The following is a 16,069-nucleotide window of genomic DNA, read 5'->3' as shown; positions in this document are numbered from 1 at the left end:
ACACGGGGACGCCACACCTGGGGCGGAGCAGCACAAAGACCATTTCTAGAGATTTACTTATTTTTATTGGAAATACAGATATATAGAAAGATCTTCCAGCTGCTGGTTCACTCCCCTAGAGGCTGCAACTGTTGGAGCTGCGCTGATCCAAAGCCAGGAGCCAGGAGCCTCCTCGGGGTCTCCCGCGCAGGTGCAGGGTTCCAAGGCTTTGAGCCACGCTGGACTGCCTTCCCAGGCCACAAACGGGGAGCTGGATGAGAAGCGGGGCTGCCGGGATTAGAACCCGCGCCCATACTCTGGGATGTTGGCACTCCAGGTGGAGGGTTGGCTTGTATCACAGCACCAGCCCCAGCAAGTTAAGCCTTTGTCTGCACAGTATCAGCTGTGCACAGAGGTTCTAGCTCACATCCCTACTTGTGGCCTGGCAAAGCAGTCGAGGACAACCCAGGTAACTGCCCACTGCACCCCCGCGGCAGACCCGGAAGCAGATCAGGGCTCCGACCAGCGGATGGAAGATGTCTGCTGTCTTCTACTGTAATTGCCTTTCAAGTAACACAAAAATTTTAAAATGATCTCCATAAAATAAGGAACCTAAAGGAGCCAAGGCAGTATGAAAAATTAGAGCAAAGTTGGCAGTATCGATGCCGACTTCACAGTGTGGTGAATCAGCCATAGGGCAGGAGGGCAGGGGCGCAGCTCTCCCAGCAAGCGCTGGGAACCCCCTCCTCACCGCTCACGCGGACGCACACAGCGGCTCGCAGACCTGAGCTCAGAGCAGATGGCACTGGCCTTTCAGAGGAGGACGCAGACGAGCCGTGCCCGGGGGAACCAGAGCCGGCCAGGCACGCCAGAATCACAAGCTGGAAGACGGACTGACACAGCAGCTTCACTGAGATGCAACGCCTACAGGTGGGAGATCCGTCACTTCATTTCTCCAGGAAAAAACAAAGTATAAACGGCTTACTAGTCAATGCTTTGTCATTCTAACACTTCTAGAAAACAATGAAATTTAGGCATACAAATCCTCCGCCTGTATTGAGAACACACAAGGGGCGACACCGTGGTCTAGCAGGAGCCAGAGCTGCAGCCCCACGCTCCACTTCCGCTCCAGCTCCAGGGCTTGAGCTGCCTGCCTGGACTGGCCATTTGCGGAGTGAACCTGCAGAGACCACCTTCCGTCCAACTCTGCCATTCAAATAAACCTAAGAATAGCACGCAGAGGGCATGGCGCAGTAGCCTAGTGGCTAAAGTGCTCGCCTTGAATGTGCCGGGATCCCATATGAGTGCTGGTTCACATCCCTGCTTCCCATCCAGCTCCCTGCCTGTGGCCTGGGAAAGCAGTCAGGACGGCCCAAAGCCTCGGGACCCTGCACCTGCATGGGAGACCTGGAAGAAGCTCCTGGCTCCTGGCTCTGGATCGGCGCAGCTCCAGTCGTGCGATCACTTGGGCAGTGAACCATCAGATGGAAGATCTTCCTCTCACATCTGCCTTTCCAATAAAAATAAGTTTATCTTAAATATATATATATTAATGTATTTTTAATGAAAAACTAACATGGTGTCCCATAATCAGAATGTATCAAGCAAGAAAATGCATGTAACACCCCACAGATAAGCACGTGCAAGCCGCAGGTTTCTGCCGAAGTGCAGGGGCCAGGAGCCGGGGAGCTGACGGCAGCCAGGGCCATGCAGCCCAGGTCCGTCTCTACCACCACAAGAAGCTGACCCGAATGGCGGGTGATGCAGGCACAAGGAGCCTGTTTGCAACTCTGCACCCTCTCCCAGCTCAGAAGGGACACCACGATGGGTGGAAGCAGAGCCGCCCACCGCCACGCAGGAAGGCCAGGTGGGGGAGGGGCGCAGGGCCCTTCTGCAGGCCTCACCCCCAGCTCTTTCTCAACCCCCTGGGGATGGTGAGGGAAGTCCTGGCCACAGCCCAGCCCCCGCCCCGTCAGGGGCCTTGCTGAGGCTGCACTTTGCCATGTACCGGATGCCCAGTTGGGTGTGGACTTTCTCCTCCCGATCTATAATTCTCAGAAGAGCAGGAAGCCGGTGGCTGACCATCAGAGCCCGGCAGGGCAGGGGCCACTTCCCCACCTTCAGTGTGCGACCCTGGGGGTCCAGCCCCTCCCAGGGTGGGAATCCTGACCCCAGAGGAAGGCAGGAGCCCCAGAACTGCTGCCTTCCTGTGCGAGAACTGGGGTGACCCCCAGGTCCCTCCGTGGCCCCCGTGCAGGGAACAGGTGACCATGGGATGGCTGGGCCCTTGCTGAAGTCTTGAAGGGCAGCAAGGGACAGGTGGAGACTGCCCCCCCCCAGCCAGGCTGCCCTCGCTCAGTAAACACTGGGTGGACAGTGGCCCTGCCAGGGGTTCCTAGAAGAGGCTCTAGGGGAGGGGCAGTGGCCCGGGTCACAGGGGAGGCCAAGGCTGGGCCTGGAAGCCAGCAGGGCTGACGCCCCCCCCCCCCCCACTGTTAGGAAACCCTGGGGGCTGGGCAGATGCAGTGCTGGGAAGATGGGAGGGTGTGCAGCACCGTTGAGCCTGCCATGGCCGCTGCCTGCTGGGGGTGGGGGATTCAAGACCCCTCAGGCTGCCCAGCAGGTGGACGGGTAACTGGGGTACACAGAGCTGCCAGCTGGCTCTGGGGCCCAGGCCTCTGAGGGCCATGCCAAGGGCAGCCCTGCTCCCGCCTGCCTGCTCCAGCCGACAGACAAGGTCCAGCCTCCAACATGCCCAGCCCAGCCCGGACCCCAAGGAAAGCTTCGCACGGCTTGAGCTTCCAGGCCACTCCCCCGGGCCAGCTGCACCTGGGGCACGAGGGGGTTAACGCCCGCTGGGGGAGGGCTGGAGGGACAGGGGCTGGCCAGGCGGTGGGGAATCCAGAGGGCAGGCGCAGCCTGGCCCAGAAGCCCTCGCTTGCTGTCTGCCTTCGCCTGCTCTGCGCACAGGATGGCCCCGAAAGGTGAGAGCCGGCCTGGCCCCGCCACAGGACCCCAGGATGGAACCCTGAGCCCAAGCCGAGGCCTGGTGACATGCACCCTCCTCCCAGGCCGAGGGCCACGAACATGGGGCATATGGGGCCAGGCTGAGTCTCTGCACAAGACAGGGAGGGACAGGGGACGGGCACCTCCCCGCCATGGGCCATGCCCATCACCCTTCCTAGTGCACCCCACACTGCACCCACCCATGGGAAGCCCTCCTGATGCCTGGACCAGCTCTGATGCCCCGTGCCCCCACGCTACAGAGAGCAAGATGGGCTAGCCAGCTGGGTTGCAGTGCCCAGCAAAGGGGTGTGGGGCACCTGCTGGGGAGGTTGCTTGGCAGGGGAGAGCGGGGTTAGGGGTGGCCGGGAGCCCAGCAGCTGATGGTGCCGGGGAGCAGTGAAAAGCCCTGCAGCCTGCTCCAGAAAGTTCCAAAAGCTGGCAGCCCACGGCCAGCACCGAGCTCCGTCCCAGCCAATGTTAGGGGAGAGCGGCCGCCCAGGCCCTGGCTGTGAAATCGGGGAGCCCTCAGTGTTCCCCGGAGGCAGGGCCCGCCACCTGCTGGTCCCCTGGAGGGAAAAGTTCAGGCTGTGCCACAAGCCGGGAGTCAGCTCACCCAGGGCGGGCAGGCAAGAGCCCCCCTCACCACCTCTCCAAACCCCTCTGCGTGCAGGTGGCCTGATCCTGGCAGTGCTACTGGTCTCCTGGGCGGCACTGGCTCCCCACGGCCTACGGGGAGCAGAGCCGGGGACATCGGGGGACACCAAGGACCCACCCTGCCCGGCAGTGTGTATGTGCAGCCGAGGCGACTACGCCGACGAGCTCACGGTCTTCTGCAGCGCCAGGAACCTCAGCCAGCTGCCTGCGGGCCTCCCCAACGACACCAGGGCCCTGTGGCTGGACGGGAACAACTTCTCCTCCGTGCCGCCCGCTGCCTTCCAGAACCTGTCGAGCCTGGACTTCCTCAACCTGCAGGGCAGCCGACTGGGCAGCCTGGAGCCGCAGGCGCTGCGGGGCCTGCACAGCCTGTACCACCTGCACCTGGAGCACAACCAGCTGCGCAGCCTGGAGCCCCACACCTTCGCACACACGCCCAGCCTGGCCTCGCTCAGCCTTAACAACAACCAGCTGGGCCGGCTGGAAGACGGCCTCTTCCGGGGCCTGACCAGCCTCTGGGACCTCAATCTGGGCCGGAACAGCCTCGTGGTGCTGCCCGACGGCGCCTTTCAGGGCCTGGGGAACCTGCGCGAGCTGGTGCTGGCTGGCAACAAGCTGGCCTACCTGCAGCCGGCGCTCTTCTGCGGGCTCGGTGAGCTCCGGGAGCTGGACCTGAGCAGGAACGCGCTGCGCAGCGTCAAGGCCAACGTCTTCGTGCAGCTGCCGCGGCTGCAGAAGCTCTACCTGGAGCGCAACGCCATCAATGCCGTGGCCCCGGGCGCCTTCCTGGGCATGAAGGCGCTGCGCTGGCTCGACCTGTCCCACAACCGCATCACCGGCCTGCTCGAGGACACCTTCCCCGGCCTGCTGGGCCTGCACGTCCTGCGCCTGGCCCACAATGCCCTGGCCAGCCTGAGGCCCCACACCTTCAAGGACCTGCACTTCCTGGAGGAGCTGCAGCTGAGCCACAACCGCATCCAGCAGCTGGCGGAGAGGACTTTCGAGGGCCTGGGGCAGCTGGAAGTGCTCACCCTCAATGACAACCATATCCAGGAGATCAAGGTCGGAGCCTTCCTCGGCCTGCTCAACGTGGCCGTCATGAACCTCTCCGGGAACTGCCTGCGCACCCTGCCGGAGCAGGTATTCCAGGGCCTGGGCCACCTGCACAGCCTGCACCTGGAGCGCAGCTGCCTAGGCCGCGTGCGCCCACGCACCTTCGCGGGCCTCACGGGGCTCCGCAGGCTCTTCCTCAAGCACAGCGGCATCAACAGCATCGACGAGCAGAGCCTGAGGGGGCTGCCCGAGCTGCTGGAGCTCGACCTGGCCGGCAACCAGCTGAGCCACCTGCCCCGTCGGCTCTTCCAGGGCCTCGGCAAGCTCGAGTACCTGCAGCTGGCCCGCAACCAGCTGTCGGCGCTGTCCGCCGAGGCCCTGGGTCCGCTGCGGCAGCTCTTCTGGCTGGACCTCTCGCACAACCGCCTGGAGGCGCTGGCCGAGGGCGTGCTGGTGCCCCTGGGGCAGCTGCGCCACCTGAGCCTCAGGAACAACTCCCTGCGGAGCCTCGTGCCTCCACAGCCGGGCCTGGAGCGCCTGTGGCTGGAGGGCAACCCCTGGGACTGTGGCTGCCCGCTCAAGGCGCTGCGGGCCTGGGCCCTGCGAAGCCCGGCCATAGTGCCTCGCTTCGTGCAGGCCGTGTGTGAGGGTGATGACTGCCAGGTGCCCGTGTACGCTTACAACAACATCACCTGTGCCAGCCCCGCCGGAGTGGTGGGCCTGGACCTGCGGGACCTGCCCGAGGACCACTTTGCCCACTGCTGACACCACGGGCGCCCCTGCTGCCCCAGCTCCCATGTTCTTTCCTTGCTGGGTGTTCCGCTAGCTCTGCCAGAGCCCAAGGGCTCAACCACAAGCGGGTGGGCAGCTAGGCAGGCAGCCCCCCACAGCTGTGGCCAATTAAAACCAAACCAACACCACCCCTGACTCGACCTCGCTGCCTGGGGGCGGGGCACCCAGTGGGCCCCTCCCCAGGACACCCGTCAGGCTGGGGGGGCACTCCCTCGGGTTCTGCTGGAGTCTCTTCCGCTTGTGCCTCCCCTCTGCGACAGCGGGCTGGGGAGCGGGCGGTCAGCTGCTGTGGGGACCGACACAGCACCCCACGACCCAGCCCCGGCTGACTGCTGGCTTGGTCCCCCTGAGCTCAACTGCCCCCTCCTGGTCATCTCTGACAGTCTCTGAAGACAAGGCCCCTCGTCCAAGCCTGCAGGAGGAGCTGGCAGGGCACCCATGGGCAGAAGCCAGGTGACCACTGAGGGGCACCAGACCCAGGCTATGGCAATGGAGGTGTTTAATTAAGGGGAGAAGGCAGCTGCGTGGCTTGCCCAGTTACGCTCCCTCCAGCCAGGAGCAGGTTCCCAGACAGTACCAAAGCTCGGGCAGTGGGCCGAGCTGGGCCCAGTGCAGGCCGACACATGGCATGCAGGGCAGTCCCTGTGAGTTCTGGGTCAGGCGATGCGGGCAGGCGTCCCGTCCAGAATCTTCTGGGCTATGGAGGTGAGCACGGGGAATGCTGGGCTCTTGGGGAACTCCTGGATGAAGTCCCGGCCCTCCTCCAGGCTCTTGCCAAGCTCGGGGTCCAGGGGCACAGAGCCTGCCAGGACAGAAGGTGATGCTGCCAGCCCTGCTCCTTGGGACCTCCCTGCCCACCACTCCAGCTGCCCTGCTCAGCACCCACCTAGGAAGGGGACGCCTGCGTGTCTGGCCAGCTCCTCGCCTCCACCCCGAGAGAAGATGCTGGTGCACTCCTAGAGGCAGCGCAAGCTCATCAGACTCGGGAGGGGAGGGAAGGGAGGGAAGAAGAAGGGAAGGAAGAGGAGGGGAGGGGAAGGAAGGGGAGTGGAGGGGAGAGGGAGGGAAGGGAGGGGAGGGGAAGGAAGGGGAGTGGAGGGGAGAGGGAGGGAAGGGAGGGGAGTGGAGGGGAGAGGGAGGGAAGGGAGGGGAGGGAAGGGGAAGGAAGGGAGGGGAAGGAGGGGAGGGGAGGGGAGGGGAAGGAGGAGAGGGGAAGGAAGGGGAGTGGAGGGGAGAGGGAAGGAAGGGAGGGGCGGGGAGGGGCGCCCCCAGGCTCCACCAGTTGGGTCCCTGACTCACTGAGCAGTGCGGGCAGCAGAAGCCGCTCATGTTCTCCACGACCCCCAGCACCTGCAGCCCCGCCTTCCTACAGAAAGTCAGCTGCCGCCTCACGTCCCCCACGGACATGGCCTGAGAGAGGCGCACAGGACGCGCTGTCAGCTGCAGCCTGGCCCAGCCCGGCCCCGCGAGGGTGCGCTGCGCCCGCGGGTACCTGTGGCGTGGTGACCACGAGCGCCTGCAGGCACCTGCAGGGACGCAGGGCTTCGACGGCGGCCATGTGCTCGTCCGAGGTCCCCGGGGGCGTGTCCACTACCAGGTAGTCCAGCTCCCCCCAGGCCACGTCTGACACAAACTGCTTGATGAGCGCTGTGAGGATGGGGGCGGCTGGGGCGGAGGCCCGGGAGAGGGACCCCCGCCTCGGCCGCCCTCTCCCCGGGGCCCGCCGTTACCGGTCTTCTTGGGGCCCCTCCACACCACAGCCTCGTCGGGCTTCTCCAGCAGGAAGCCCACGGACATGAGGGCGATGCTCTGCTCCTGGTCCACGAAGACCGGCACCCAGCCGCTGTCGCACTGGTGCACGGCCCTGCCCTGCGCGCGCAGCATGCGAGGGATGCTGGGCCCGCACAGGTCCACGTCCAGGATGCCCACCTGCAAGGAGCGCGGCGGGGCTCAGGGCGGGCAGGGCTCAGGGCGGGCAGGGCTCAGGGCGGACAGGGCTCAGGGCAGGCAGGGGCTCAGGGCGGGCAGGGGCTCAGGGCGGACAGGGGCTCAGGGCAGGCAGGGGCTCAGGGCGGACAGGGCTCAGGGCAGGCAGGGGCTCAGGGCGGGCAGGGGCTCAGGGCGGACAGGGCTCAGGGCGGACAGGGCTCAGGGCGGGCAGGGGCTCAGGGGGGCAGGGCTCAGGGCGGGCAGGGGCTCAGGGCGGGCAGGGCTCAGGGCGGACAGGGGCTCAGGGCGGGACAGGGCTCAGGGCGGGCAGGGGCTCAGGGTGGGCAGGGCTCAGGGCGGACAGGGCTCAGGGCGGACAGGGCTCAGGGCGGGCAGGGGCTCAGGGCGGGCAGGGCTCAGGGCGGACAGGGCTCAGGGCGGACAGGGCTCAGGGCGGGCAGGGGCTCAGGGCGGACAGGGCTCAGGGCAGGCAGGGGCTCAGGGCGGACAGGGCTCAGGGCGGGCAGGGGCTCAGGGCGGACAGGGCTCAGGGCGGGCAGGGGCTCAGGGCGGGCAGGGGCTCAGGGCGGGCAGGGCTCAGGGCGGGCAGGGCTCAGGGTGGGCAGGGCTCAGGGCGGACAGGGGCTCAGGGCGGACAGGGCTCAGGGCAGGCAGGGGCTCAGGGCGGGCAGGGGCTCAGGGCGGACAGGGCTCAGGGCAGGCAGGGGCTCAGGGCGGGCAGGGGCTCAGGGCGGGCAGGGCTCAGGGCAGGCAGGGGCTCAGGGCGGACAGGGCTCAGGGCAGGCAGGGGCTCAGGGCGAGCAGGGGCTCAGGGCGGGCAGGGGCTCAGGGCGGACAGGGCTCAGGGCAGGCAGGGGCTCAGGGCGGGCAGGGGCTCAGGGTGGGCAGGGCTCAGGGCAGGCAGGGCTCAGGGCGGGCAGGGGCTCAGGGTGGGCAGGGCTCAGGGCGCCGCGCGGGCCTCACCTTCTTGCCGTGGTGGCGCAGGGCCAAAGCCAGCTCGGCCGACACGGTGCTCTTCCCGACGCCCCCCTTCCCCGACAGCACCAGCAGGACGTGCCGGACGCCGGCCAGGTTCCCGAGCTCTGGCCAGACACGGAGGGCGGCCGGTCAGGGAGGCCGCGGCGGGGCCCGCGCGGAGGGCGAGGGTTGCAGGGCGCCAGGCCGAGAGCACTCACCCGCCGCCTCCATGCCGCTGCACACCGCGCCGGCCGCTACGCACGCATCCGCCAGTTCCCGGGGCAGACTGACTGGCCGCCCAGCCAATGAGCAGTCAGAACCCGCCCCCTGCTGCCTCTTGAAAGGCCTAGTCTCGCTCTCCTCAGCCAATCATATCATCGGAGCGGCTGTCGCTCTTTGCTCGTATTTCCGGCGTAGACGCCTGCTTGCAATTGAAGCTACTTCCTGGTCGAGACCCGAACGTGGGGCCGCCCGTCTCGACCAATGGCCGTGCGAGGCCTGTCTGCGACAGCTGGAGGAACGGCCAATAGCAGCGCCGAGTCAAGACTGATAGGTCGGGCAACCTATCTGGAGCAGGCGCGTCCCCAGAGACCCGCCCCCTCCCCCAAGCGTCGAGCCGGGCGCGCCCGCCTTCAGGCCCAATGCGGCGCTGGGGCGGGCAATGTTGACGTCCCGCCGGGAGCGGACGGTGGGTCACGGCGGGGCGGGCGGCAGCCCGAGGACCCCCGCGTCCAGCCGGCCGCTCTCCGCGGAGCCCGGGCCGGTTCGCCGCCGTCATGGCCAGGCGCCCCCGGAGCAGCCGGGCGTGGCGCTTTGTCCTGAGCGCGGCCCGCCGGGATGCGGCCGAGAGCGGCTACAACTCTGACGGGCAGGTGGGTTCCCCGACGCCCTGGGAGGCCTCTGCCTGCGGCTGCACCCCAGCTGCGGCCTCACGTCGGGGCGCTGCACCCCAGCTGCGGCCTCACGTCGGGGCGCTGCACCCCAGCTGCGGCCTCACGTCGGGGCGCTGCACCCCAGCTGCGGCCTCACGTCGGGGCGCTGCACCCCAGCTGCGGCCTCACGTCGGGGCGCTGCACCCCAGCTGCGGCTTCGTCGCTCAGGGACGCCGGCCGTGCTGACCCACATGCCCCTCGCCGTCGGGGCACCCGCTCCTCCCAGGGAGCCTGCATGCAGGCCGCCGTGGCGTGGCAGTGGGCTGCAGCTCTGTGGATTTGCATGGGGACAGCCCACCCGGGGGTCTCCTGTTGTGTCGAGGGGAGGCGCCTTCCCGCAGAGACAGAGACGCCATGGGCAGAGTGCAGAGCTCTGGCCAGTCAGTGCGGGAGGCCCAGCTGCCATGTCGGTATTAGGGAGGAAGGCCGGCGAGCTGGGCTATGAAGGGGCCAGCTGCCAGGACCGTCCGGCTGTCCCCTAGGCTGGGTCCACAGCTGTCCCCGTCCAGGACAGGCAGGACCAGGCTGTGCTCAGTCCCCGTGCAGCGCGCCGACGCGGCTCCCCGGCCTGGTGCGCTGAAGCTGGCGGTCGGGGGGGTCGGCAGGTGGGCTGTGCTGGCCACTGGAGACCCGGACGGCCTCGGCAAACAGCCTGCGCTTCCTCCCAGCACAGCGACTCCGACTCGGACCCCGAGTACGCGTCCTTGCCGCCTGCCATCCCCAGCGCCGTGCCCGTGACCGGGGAGTCCTTCTGCGACTGTGCCGGCCAGAGCGAGGCCTCGCTGCGCAGCCTGCACGCCGCGCACCTGAGCAAGGACTGCCGCTGCGGGGAGGAGGCGGAGCGTGAGCGCCGGGGCGGGGCCTGGGGGCGGAGCGTGGGCGCCGGGGCGGGGCCTGGAGGCGGAGCGAGAGCGCCGGGGCGGGGCCTGGGGCGGAGCGTGGGCGCCGGGGCGGGGCCTGGGGGGCGGAGCGCGGGCGCCGGGACTTGGATGCGAGGGGCGGAGCGCGGGCGCCGGGGCGGGGCCTGGAGGCGGAGCGAGAGCGCCGGGGCGGGGCCTGGGGGGCGGAGCGTGGGCGCCGGGGCGGGGCCCGACTGCGGGAGGCGGTGGAAAGGGCACGGGGCGGAAGGTGGAGCCTGGTGCAGGCCTTCCTCCAGGGTGGCATGGTGGAGCTGTGGGGCCCCCAGCTCCGGCTTCTCTGTGCTGCCAGACTTCGACTGGGTCTGGGATGACCTGAACAAGTCCTCTGCCACCCTGCTGAGCTGCGACAACCGCAAGGTCAGCTTCCACACCGAGTACAGCTGTGGCACAGCGGCAATCCGGGGCACCAAGGAGCTGGGCGAGGGCCAGCACTTCTGGGAGATCAAGATGACGTCGCCCGTGTATGGTACCGACATGGTGAGTGACGCTGGTCCCGGGGGTGGCTGCTGGGAATGCCAGGGCCGGCTCTCTGCCCAGCCCTGCTGTGCCTAGATGGTGGGCATCGGGACATCAGATGTGGACCTGGACAAGTACCACCACACGTTCTGCAGCCTGCTGGGCAGAGATGAGGACAGCTGGGGCCTCTCCTACACAGGTGAGTGGCTGGAGGGGGATGGGCTGCGGCCCTGGTGGCCCTCCGCGCTCACCACCCCTCCCGACCCCAGGGCTCCTGCACCACAAGGGCGACAAGACGAGCTTCTCCTCACGGTTCGGTCAGGGCTCCATCATCGGGGTGCACCTGGACACGTGGCACGGGACTCTGACGTTCTTCAAGAACAGGAAGCGCATAGGTGAGGTGGCCCCCTGCCCGGTGCCCGTCCCTGCGGCTGCCCGGGGACGTCAGCGTCCTGTCCCTCTCCCCGCAGGAGTGGCCGCCACCAGGCTGTGGGACAGGAAGTTCTACCCGATGGTGTGCTCCACGGCCGCCAGGAGCAGCATGAAGGTGGTCCGCTGCTGTGCCAGCTCCACCTCCCTGCAGTACCTGTGCTGTCGCCGCCTGCGCCAGCTGCGGCCGCACTCTGGGGATACTCTGGAGGGCCTGCCCCTGCCGCCCGGCCTGAAGCAGCTGCTGCACGACAAGCTGGGCTGGGTGCTGGGCATGAACCGTACCCGCCACAAGCCGCCCACGCCCGCGCCTGCGCCCGCCCCAGCCGGGACCGAGAACAGGCCCTGTCAGAGGAAACGCTGCCGACGGAGCTGACCCCCGGCTGTCCTCTCCCTGGCCACGGCCCACGTAGCAGAAGAAGCTGGGCCCTGCCTCTGCGGAGGTCAGGACTGCCTTGCCGCCTGGGCTGGGCAGAGCAACAGGTGGCCAGGCCCTCTGGACCCAGTGTGGGAGCCGAGTAGGGTGGCCACCCGGCGCTGCCTGCGGTGGAGGGCCCAGCTAGCAGCTGCTGCCCACAGCTCTGCGTGTCCTTAGCCGCTGTTCCCGCAGGCTCCATGACCCCAGGGACTACAATAAACAGAGTGTCTGTCTCCTGTGACTGAGCCTACTTGGGGCTGCCAAGCCCGTGTTCTTCCTTTGTCCTCGGTGTCCTGCCAGGCCTTGGGGGCAGTGGGACTGTCCCTCCTGTTCCCATAGTGCCCGGCTGGGACACGCGGGCACCATCTCTGCTACCTCCGCAGCCCTCGGGGTCCCCAGGAGCCACAGCAGTGGTCAGGAGCCCAGATCCAGCAAGAGGTTTGGGTCCGCTGTGCTCACGAAGAGGCAGAGCCGCCGAGCGAGGTCAGGCCCCACCCTGCGGGGCCGCCCACGGGTGCTGCCCTTCACGGGCAGGTCGGCCAGCAGGTGTTGGCGCTCCAGCTCACTGGTGCAGGCTGCCAGTGCCTAGGGAAGGTGTGAGAATCAGCTGAGGGCACCTGGGCACCAGTGCCGCCTCCCTGGGGCAGGAGCCCTACCTGCTGCAAAAGGCGTGGTGCAGGGAAGGCGGCCACGATAGAGTCGGCCACAGCGGGGCTGACACGGTTGAACTGCATTATCTGACGTCTCCAGGCCTCTCGCAGCCCGTGGCCATCTCTGGTGACCCGCACGCCTGCAGCCCAGCGCCCCGTGGTACAGAAGGAGAAGGATTGGCATTCTCGGTGCCACCTGCAGCCAGGGGCACGGGAGGCCGTCAGTCGGCTCTACCACTCTCACCCTCTGCCCACACCCCGTCCTAGGCAGCTGGCACCTGATCGGTTGCTGGGCCAAGGCTCGAGTGATGGCGCACACGTGCTGACTCAGCTCCTGCCACGAGGTCACCAGGAGCACGTCCAGGTCCGCCCAGAGCTGCAGGTGGACCAGTGCCTGGCGGGGGTTGGGCACAGCAAGGGCGTGAGCCACAGGATGAGCTGCCCCCGCCTCCATCGCCGCCGGCTGCGTGGCCCTCACCTCCTGCACCTCACGCCTGCTGATGGGCACTGGATTCTGTGTGGTCTCGGTCGTCTTTGCACTGGACTGGCGACACCTGAGTAGGGGTGTCTGTGCCTCAGCTTCCTGCCCTCCCCTGGGAGTGCTGATCCCACAGGTGCCCGTCCCAGTCAAGGAGGCAAGCAATACCACAGGTAAGCGTCCAGTCCGATGACAGCCAGGTGCTGGCGGGCGGTGCTCTGGGCGGAGATCCAAGGCACGGAGCAGAGGGGGCCAGAGGCCTGGAGGGAAGCAGACATGCCTGCTCACGGGAAGGGGTGACGCAGCGCCAAGCCCGAAAGGTCCCTTGAGCAAACCCCGGGATGCCCCTGGCTTTGCTCTGCGGCTCACAAGGGCGCCTGGCAGCTGTGTCAGCTGAGCAGCCGGCAGGGGTGCTGGCTGTCACGGGGAGGGCGAGTCCCAGGCCTCCCACTCTGCCAAGAGCTGCCCAGGGACCAAGGAGGAGCTTCAGCCCAGGCGAGCGGGGAAGCAGGGGGTACGGCGGGGAGCGGGCCGCGGCCCCTTCAGCACCTGCAGCAGCCCGGCCACCCCCTGCACAAACTCCTCAGGCTCCAGCAGTAGCAGCTCCTGCTCCTCCGGAAGCTCCTGGGGGGACACGGGAGGCATTGGGGGCCCTGGGGGGTGCCTGCAGGGGTGAGGGTTCAAGGGCACCTCCACCAGCCTCCGGTGGGCACTCACGCCGCGCGGGCAGGGGTCCAGTGCCGCTCCGCTCCAGCGCAGGCTCCGCGCGCGGCGCTGCGGCTCGAGGAGGCACTGACAGCCCAGGGCGCCCAGCGCCTCCAGCAGCACGTCCGCGCCCGGGTCCTCCAGGAGAGCTGCGGCCGCGGCGGGGACCTTCAGCCGCGCCCCTCCGCGGGGACCCCTCTCCGCCCGCCCGCGCCCCGCACCCCGCACCTGGGTCGACGCCCACCGCCAGGCGCCTCAGGGCCTGCTCCGGCCGCAGCGCCCTGGCCGGCGGAGCCCGCGCCCCCGTGCTGGCCTCTGCCCCGGCGGGACCCTCGGTGTCCGAATCCGAGATCTCCCAGGTGGGCGGCCTCCGCGGGGCGCGGCGCGAGCCCCGAGCGCTCGCCATGGCCGGGCCGGCCCCTCGCCGCCGCGCTTCCGGCCGCGCCCGGGCCGCTTTGCCGGCCGCACCGGCGACTTCCGGCCGCCCCCGGGCCGCTTTGCCGGCCGCACCGGCGGCTTCCGGCGCAGCATGGCGCGGAAGAAGGTGCGGCCGCGGCTGATCGCCGAGCTGGCCCGGCGCGTGCGGGCCCTGCGGGAGCAGCGGGAGCGGCCCCGCGACGCGCAGCGCTTCGCCGTGGACTACGCGACCCTGACGCGGCCGCACACGGGCCGCCCGCTGCCCGCGCGCGCCTGGGCCGACGTGCGCCGCGAGAGCCGCCTGCTGCAGCTGCTCGGCCGCCTGCCGGGCTTCGGCCTGGGCCGCCTGGTCACGCGCAAGTCCTGGCTGTGGCGGCACGACGAGCCCTGCTGCTGGCGCCTCACGCGCGTGCGGCCCGACTACACGGCGCAGGTGCGTGCCCGCTGGGCCGGGGTGCCTGCTGGGCCGGGGTGCCCGCGCTGAGCCGGGGTGCCCGAGCTGGGCCGGGGTGTCCGCTCTGAGCCGGGGTGTCCGCTCTGAGCCGGGGTGCCCGAGCTGGGCCGGGGTGTCCGTGCTGAGCCGGGGTGCCCACTCTTAGCCGGGGTGCCCGAGCTGGGCCGGGGTGCCTGCTGGGCCGGGGTGTCCGCTCTGAGCCGGGGTGCCCGCCCTGGGCCGGGTTGCCCGTGCTGAGCCGGGGTGCCCGAGCTGGGCCAGGGTGCCCGAGCTGGGCCGGGGTGCCCGCGCTGGGCAGGGATGTCCGTGCTGAGCCGCGCGCCGCTTGCTGTTTTGCAGGACCTGGACCACGGCAAGGCCTGGGGCGTGCTGACCTTCAAGGGTGAGGGGGCGCGGGCGGGCTGGGCGCGGGCGAGGGGCGGCGGGCGGCGGACGCTGAGCCCTGCTCCCCCCCCAGGGAAGACGGAGAGCGAGGCGCGCGAGATCCCCCAGGCCATGTACCACGACTGGCGGCTGGTGCCCAAGCACGAGGAGGCGGCCTTCGCGGCGGTGGCGAGGGAGGACGCCGCGCCCGGGGCCGCGCCGCGCAAGGTGCCCTACCCGCCGCTGCTGCGCGCCATGATCCTGGCCGAGCGGCACCAGAGCGGGGACCGCAGCCTGGAGGAGCCGCTGCTCCACCTGGGGCGCGCCCGCGTGGAGCCCTGGGACTACCCGGTCCGGCTGGAGGCGAAGCCCAGGGGCACCCCCGTGTAGGGCGCCCCGCGGGCGGGGGCCGGGAATAAAGACAGACTCGACTCGCGTGGCCTGCGTGTGGTGTTTTGTCTCGGGGCTGCGGGGACGCGGCGCGGCCCGGGCGAGGGTTCCCTTTAAGTGCAGGCCCCGCCCCGGGCGCCGCCCGCTGCACCGGGCCAGGCCGCCATCATGATCTGCTTGCTGCTCGCCCTCTTCGCCCACCTCTTCCCGGCAGGTGAGCGGGGGGCCCGGGCGGGGGGCGGCCGGGGACGCGGGCCGGCCTGACGCTCCGACCCCGCAGCCGGCAGCGGCGTGCAGGAACGCACCTTCCTGGCCGTGAAGCCGGACGGCGTGCAGCGGCGGCTGGTGGGCGAGGTGGTGCGGCGGTTCGAGACCAAGGGCTTCAAGCTGGTGGCGCTCAAGCTGGTGCAGGTGGGCTGGCGGGGCTGGCGGGGCGGGGCGGCCGGCGGGGGGCCTGGCGCGAGCTGCCCGCACTGCCCCGCAGGCCTCGGAGGAGCTGCTGCGTGAGCACTACGCCGAGCTGCGCGAGCGCCCCTTCTTCAGCCGGCTGATCAAGTACATGGGCTCGGGGCCCGTGGTGGCCATGGTGAGCTTCGCGCGGGGCGGGCGGCGAGGGTGCCCCGGCTGGCGCTCGCTGACCGCCCGTCCTGTGCAGGTGTGGCAGGGCCTGGACGTGGTGCGCGTCTCGCGGGCGCTCATCGGCGCCACCGACCCAGCGGACGCACTGCCCGGCACCATCCGCGGCGACTTCTGCATTGAAGTTGGCAAGTAAGGCCGCCCAGGGTCGGCCCCGCCTCGTGCTTCGCGCCTGCCTGCACTCACGCGCCCCTCCCGCGCAGGAACGTGATCCACGGCAGCGACTCGGTGGAGAGCGCACGGCGGGAGATCGCGCTCTGGTTCCGGCCCGAGGAGCTCCTGTGCTGGGAGGACGGCGCAGAGCACTGGCTGTATGAGTAGCGTACGGAGCACTGGCCACCCTCAGCCCGCACGGCGGGAAGCCTGCACGGCGGGAAGCCCGCACGGCACCCATCCCCTTGTGCAATAAACGGGGAGACTGTGTGGACGC

The 16,069-nt window shown here is 69.2% G+C and overlaps 6 protein-coding genes across 9 annotated transcripts; 4 read left to right on the top strand and 2 right to left on the bottom strand.

Moving 5' to 3' along the window:
- Positions 1-3,459: 3,459 nt before the first annotated feature.
- Positions 3,460-5,457, top strand: LOC121167873 (insulin-like growth factor-binding protein complex acid labile subunit). The gene has a single exon (XM_040997576.1). It carries the CDS (start codon positions 3,460-3,462, stop codon positions 5,455-5,457), a length of 1,998 nt encoding a protein of 665 aa, XP_040853510.1.
- A 511-nt stretch (positions 5,458-5,968) lies between these two features.
- LOC121167848 (cytosolic Fe-S cluster assembly factor NUBP2-like) lies at positions 5,969-8,920 on the bottom strand. 2 transcript variants are annotated; one of them, XM_040997531.1, is made up of 7 exons: positions 8,610-8,920; positions 8,398-8,516; positions 7,215-7,413; positions 6,977-7,131; positions 6,784-6,894; positions 6,371-6,440; positions 5,969-6,286 (listed from the first exon to the last, which is right to left on the bottom strand). In XM_040997531.1, exons 1-7 carry the CDS (start codon positions 8,620-8,622, stop codon positions 6,141-6,143), a joined length of 813 nt encoding a protein of 270 aa, XP_040853465.1. In that variant the 5' UTR covers positions 8,623-8,920; the 3' UTR covers positions 5,969-6,140. The 2 variants fall into 2 exon arrangements, with proteins under 2 accessions (XP_040853465.1, XP_040853466.1); XM_040997532.1 differs by lacking the exon at positions 6,784-6,894.
- Positions 8,921-9,074: 154 nt separating this feature from the next.
- On the top strand, positions 9,075-11,810 carry LOC121167847 (SPRY domain-containing SOCS box protein 3-like). Of its 2 annotated transcripts, none has more exons than XM_040997529.1 (5): positions 9,075-9,263; positions 9,992-10,166; positions 10,533-10,720; positions 10,796-11,094; positions 11,170-11,810. In XM_040997529.1, the coding sequence occupies exons 1-5, from the start codon at positions 9,168-9,170 to the stop codon at positions 11,648-11,650; spliced, it is 1,239 nt and encodes a 412-aa protein (XP_040853463.1). In that variant the 5' UTR covers positions 9,075-9,167; the 3' UTR covers positions 11,651-11,810. The 2 variants fall into 2 exon arrangements, with proteins under 2 accessions (XP_040853463.1, XP_040853464.1); XM_040997530.1 differs by having other exon boundaries at positions 10,796-10,898; positions 10,969-11,504.
- A 96-nt stretch (positions 11,811-11,906) lies between these two features.
- On the bottom strand, positions 11,907-13,785 carry LOC121167872 (probable crossover junction endonuclease EME2). The gene is made up of 7 exons (XM_040997573.1): positions 13,608-13,785; positions 13,392-13,528; positions 13,224-13,298; positions 12,843-12,934; positions 12,475-12,750; positions 12,203-12,392; positions 11,907-12,131 (listed from the first exon to the last, which is right to left on the bottom strand). Exons 1-7 carry the CDS (start codon positions 13,783-13,785, stop codon positions 11,961-11,963), a joined length of 1,119 nt encoding a protein of 372 aa, XP_040853507.1. The 3' UTR covers positions 11,907-11,960.
- A 117-nt stretch (positions 13,786-13,902) lies between these two features.
- On the top strand, positions 13,903-15,049 carry LOC121167821 (28S ribosomal protein S34, mitochondrial-like). Of its 2 annotated transcripts, XM_040997474.1 has the most exons (3): positions 13,903-14,229; positions 14,590-14,632; positions 14,708-15,049. In XM_040997474.1, exons 1-3 carry the CDS (start codon positions 13,909-13,911, stop codon positions 15,001-15,003), a joined length of 660 nt encoding a protein of 219 aa, XP_040853408.1. In that variant the 5' UTR covers positions 13,903-13,908; the 3' UTR covers positions 15,004-15,049. The 2 variants fall into 2 exon arrangements, with proteins under 2 accessions (XP_040853408.1, XP_040853407.1); XM_040997473.1 differs by having other exon boundaries at positions 14,590-15,049.
- LOC121167822 (nucleoside diphosphate kinase 3) lies at positions 15,040-16,064 on the top strand. The gene is made up of 5 exons (XM_040997475.1): positions 15,040-15,217; positions 15,284-15,414; positions 15,488-15,589; positions 15,659-15,771; positions 15,843-16,064. The coding sequence occupies exons 1-5, from the start codon at positions 15,172-15,174 to the stop codon at positions 15,958-15,960; spliced, it is 510 nt and encodes a 169-aa protein (XP_040853409.1). The 5' UTR covers positions 15,040-15,171; the 3' UTR covers positions 15,961-16,064.
- The last annotated feature ends 5 nt before the right edge of the window (positions 16,065-16,069 follow it).

This window comes from Ochotona curzoniae, unplaced genomic scaffold (genome assembly GCF_017591425.1).
Source record: "Ochotona curzoniae isolate NIBS_2020 unplaced genomic scaffold, NIBS_Ocur_1.0 patch433, whole genome shotgun sequence".
In the NCBI taxonomy this organism is placed as follows: domain Eukaryota; kingdom Metazoa; phylum Chordata; class Mammalia; order Lagomorpha; family Ochotonidae; genus Ochotona; species Ochotona curzoniae.
This window is presented reverse-complemented; position numbering and strand designations above follow the sequence as displayed.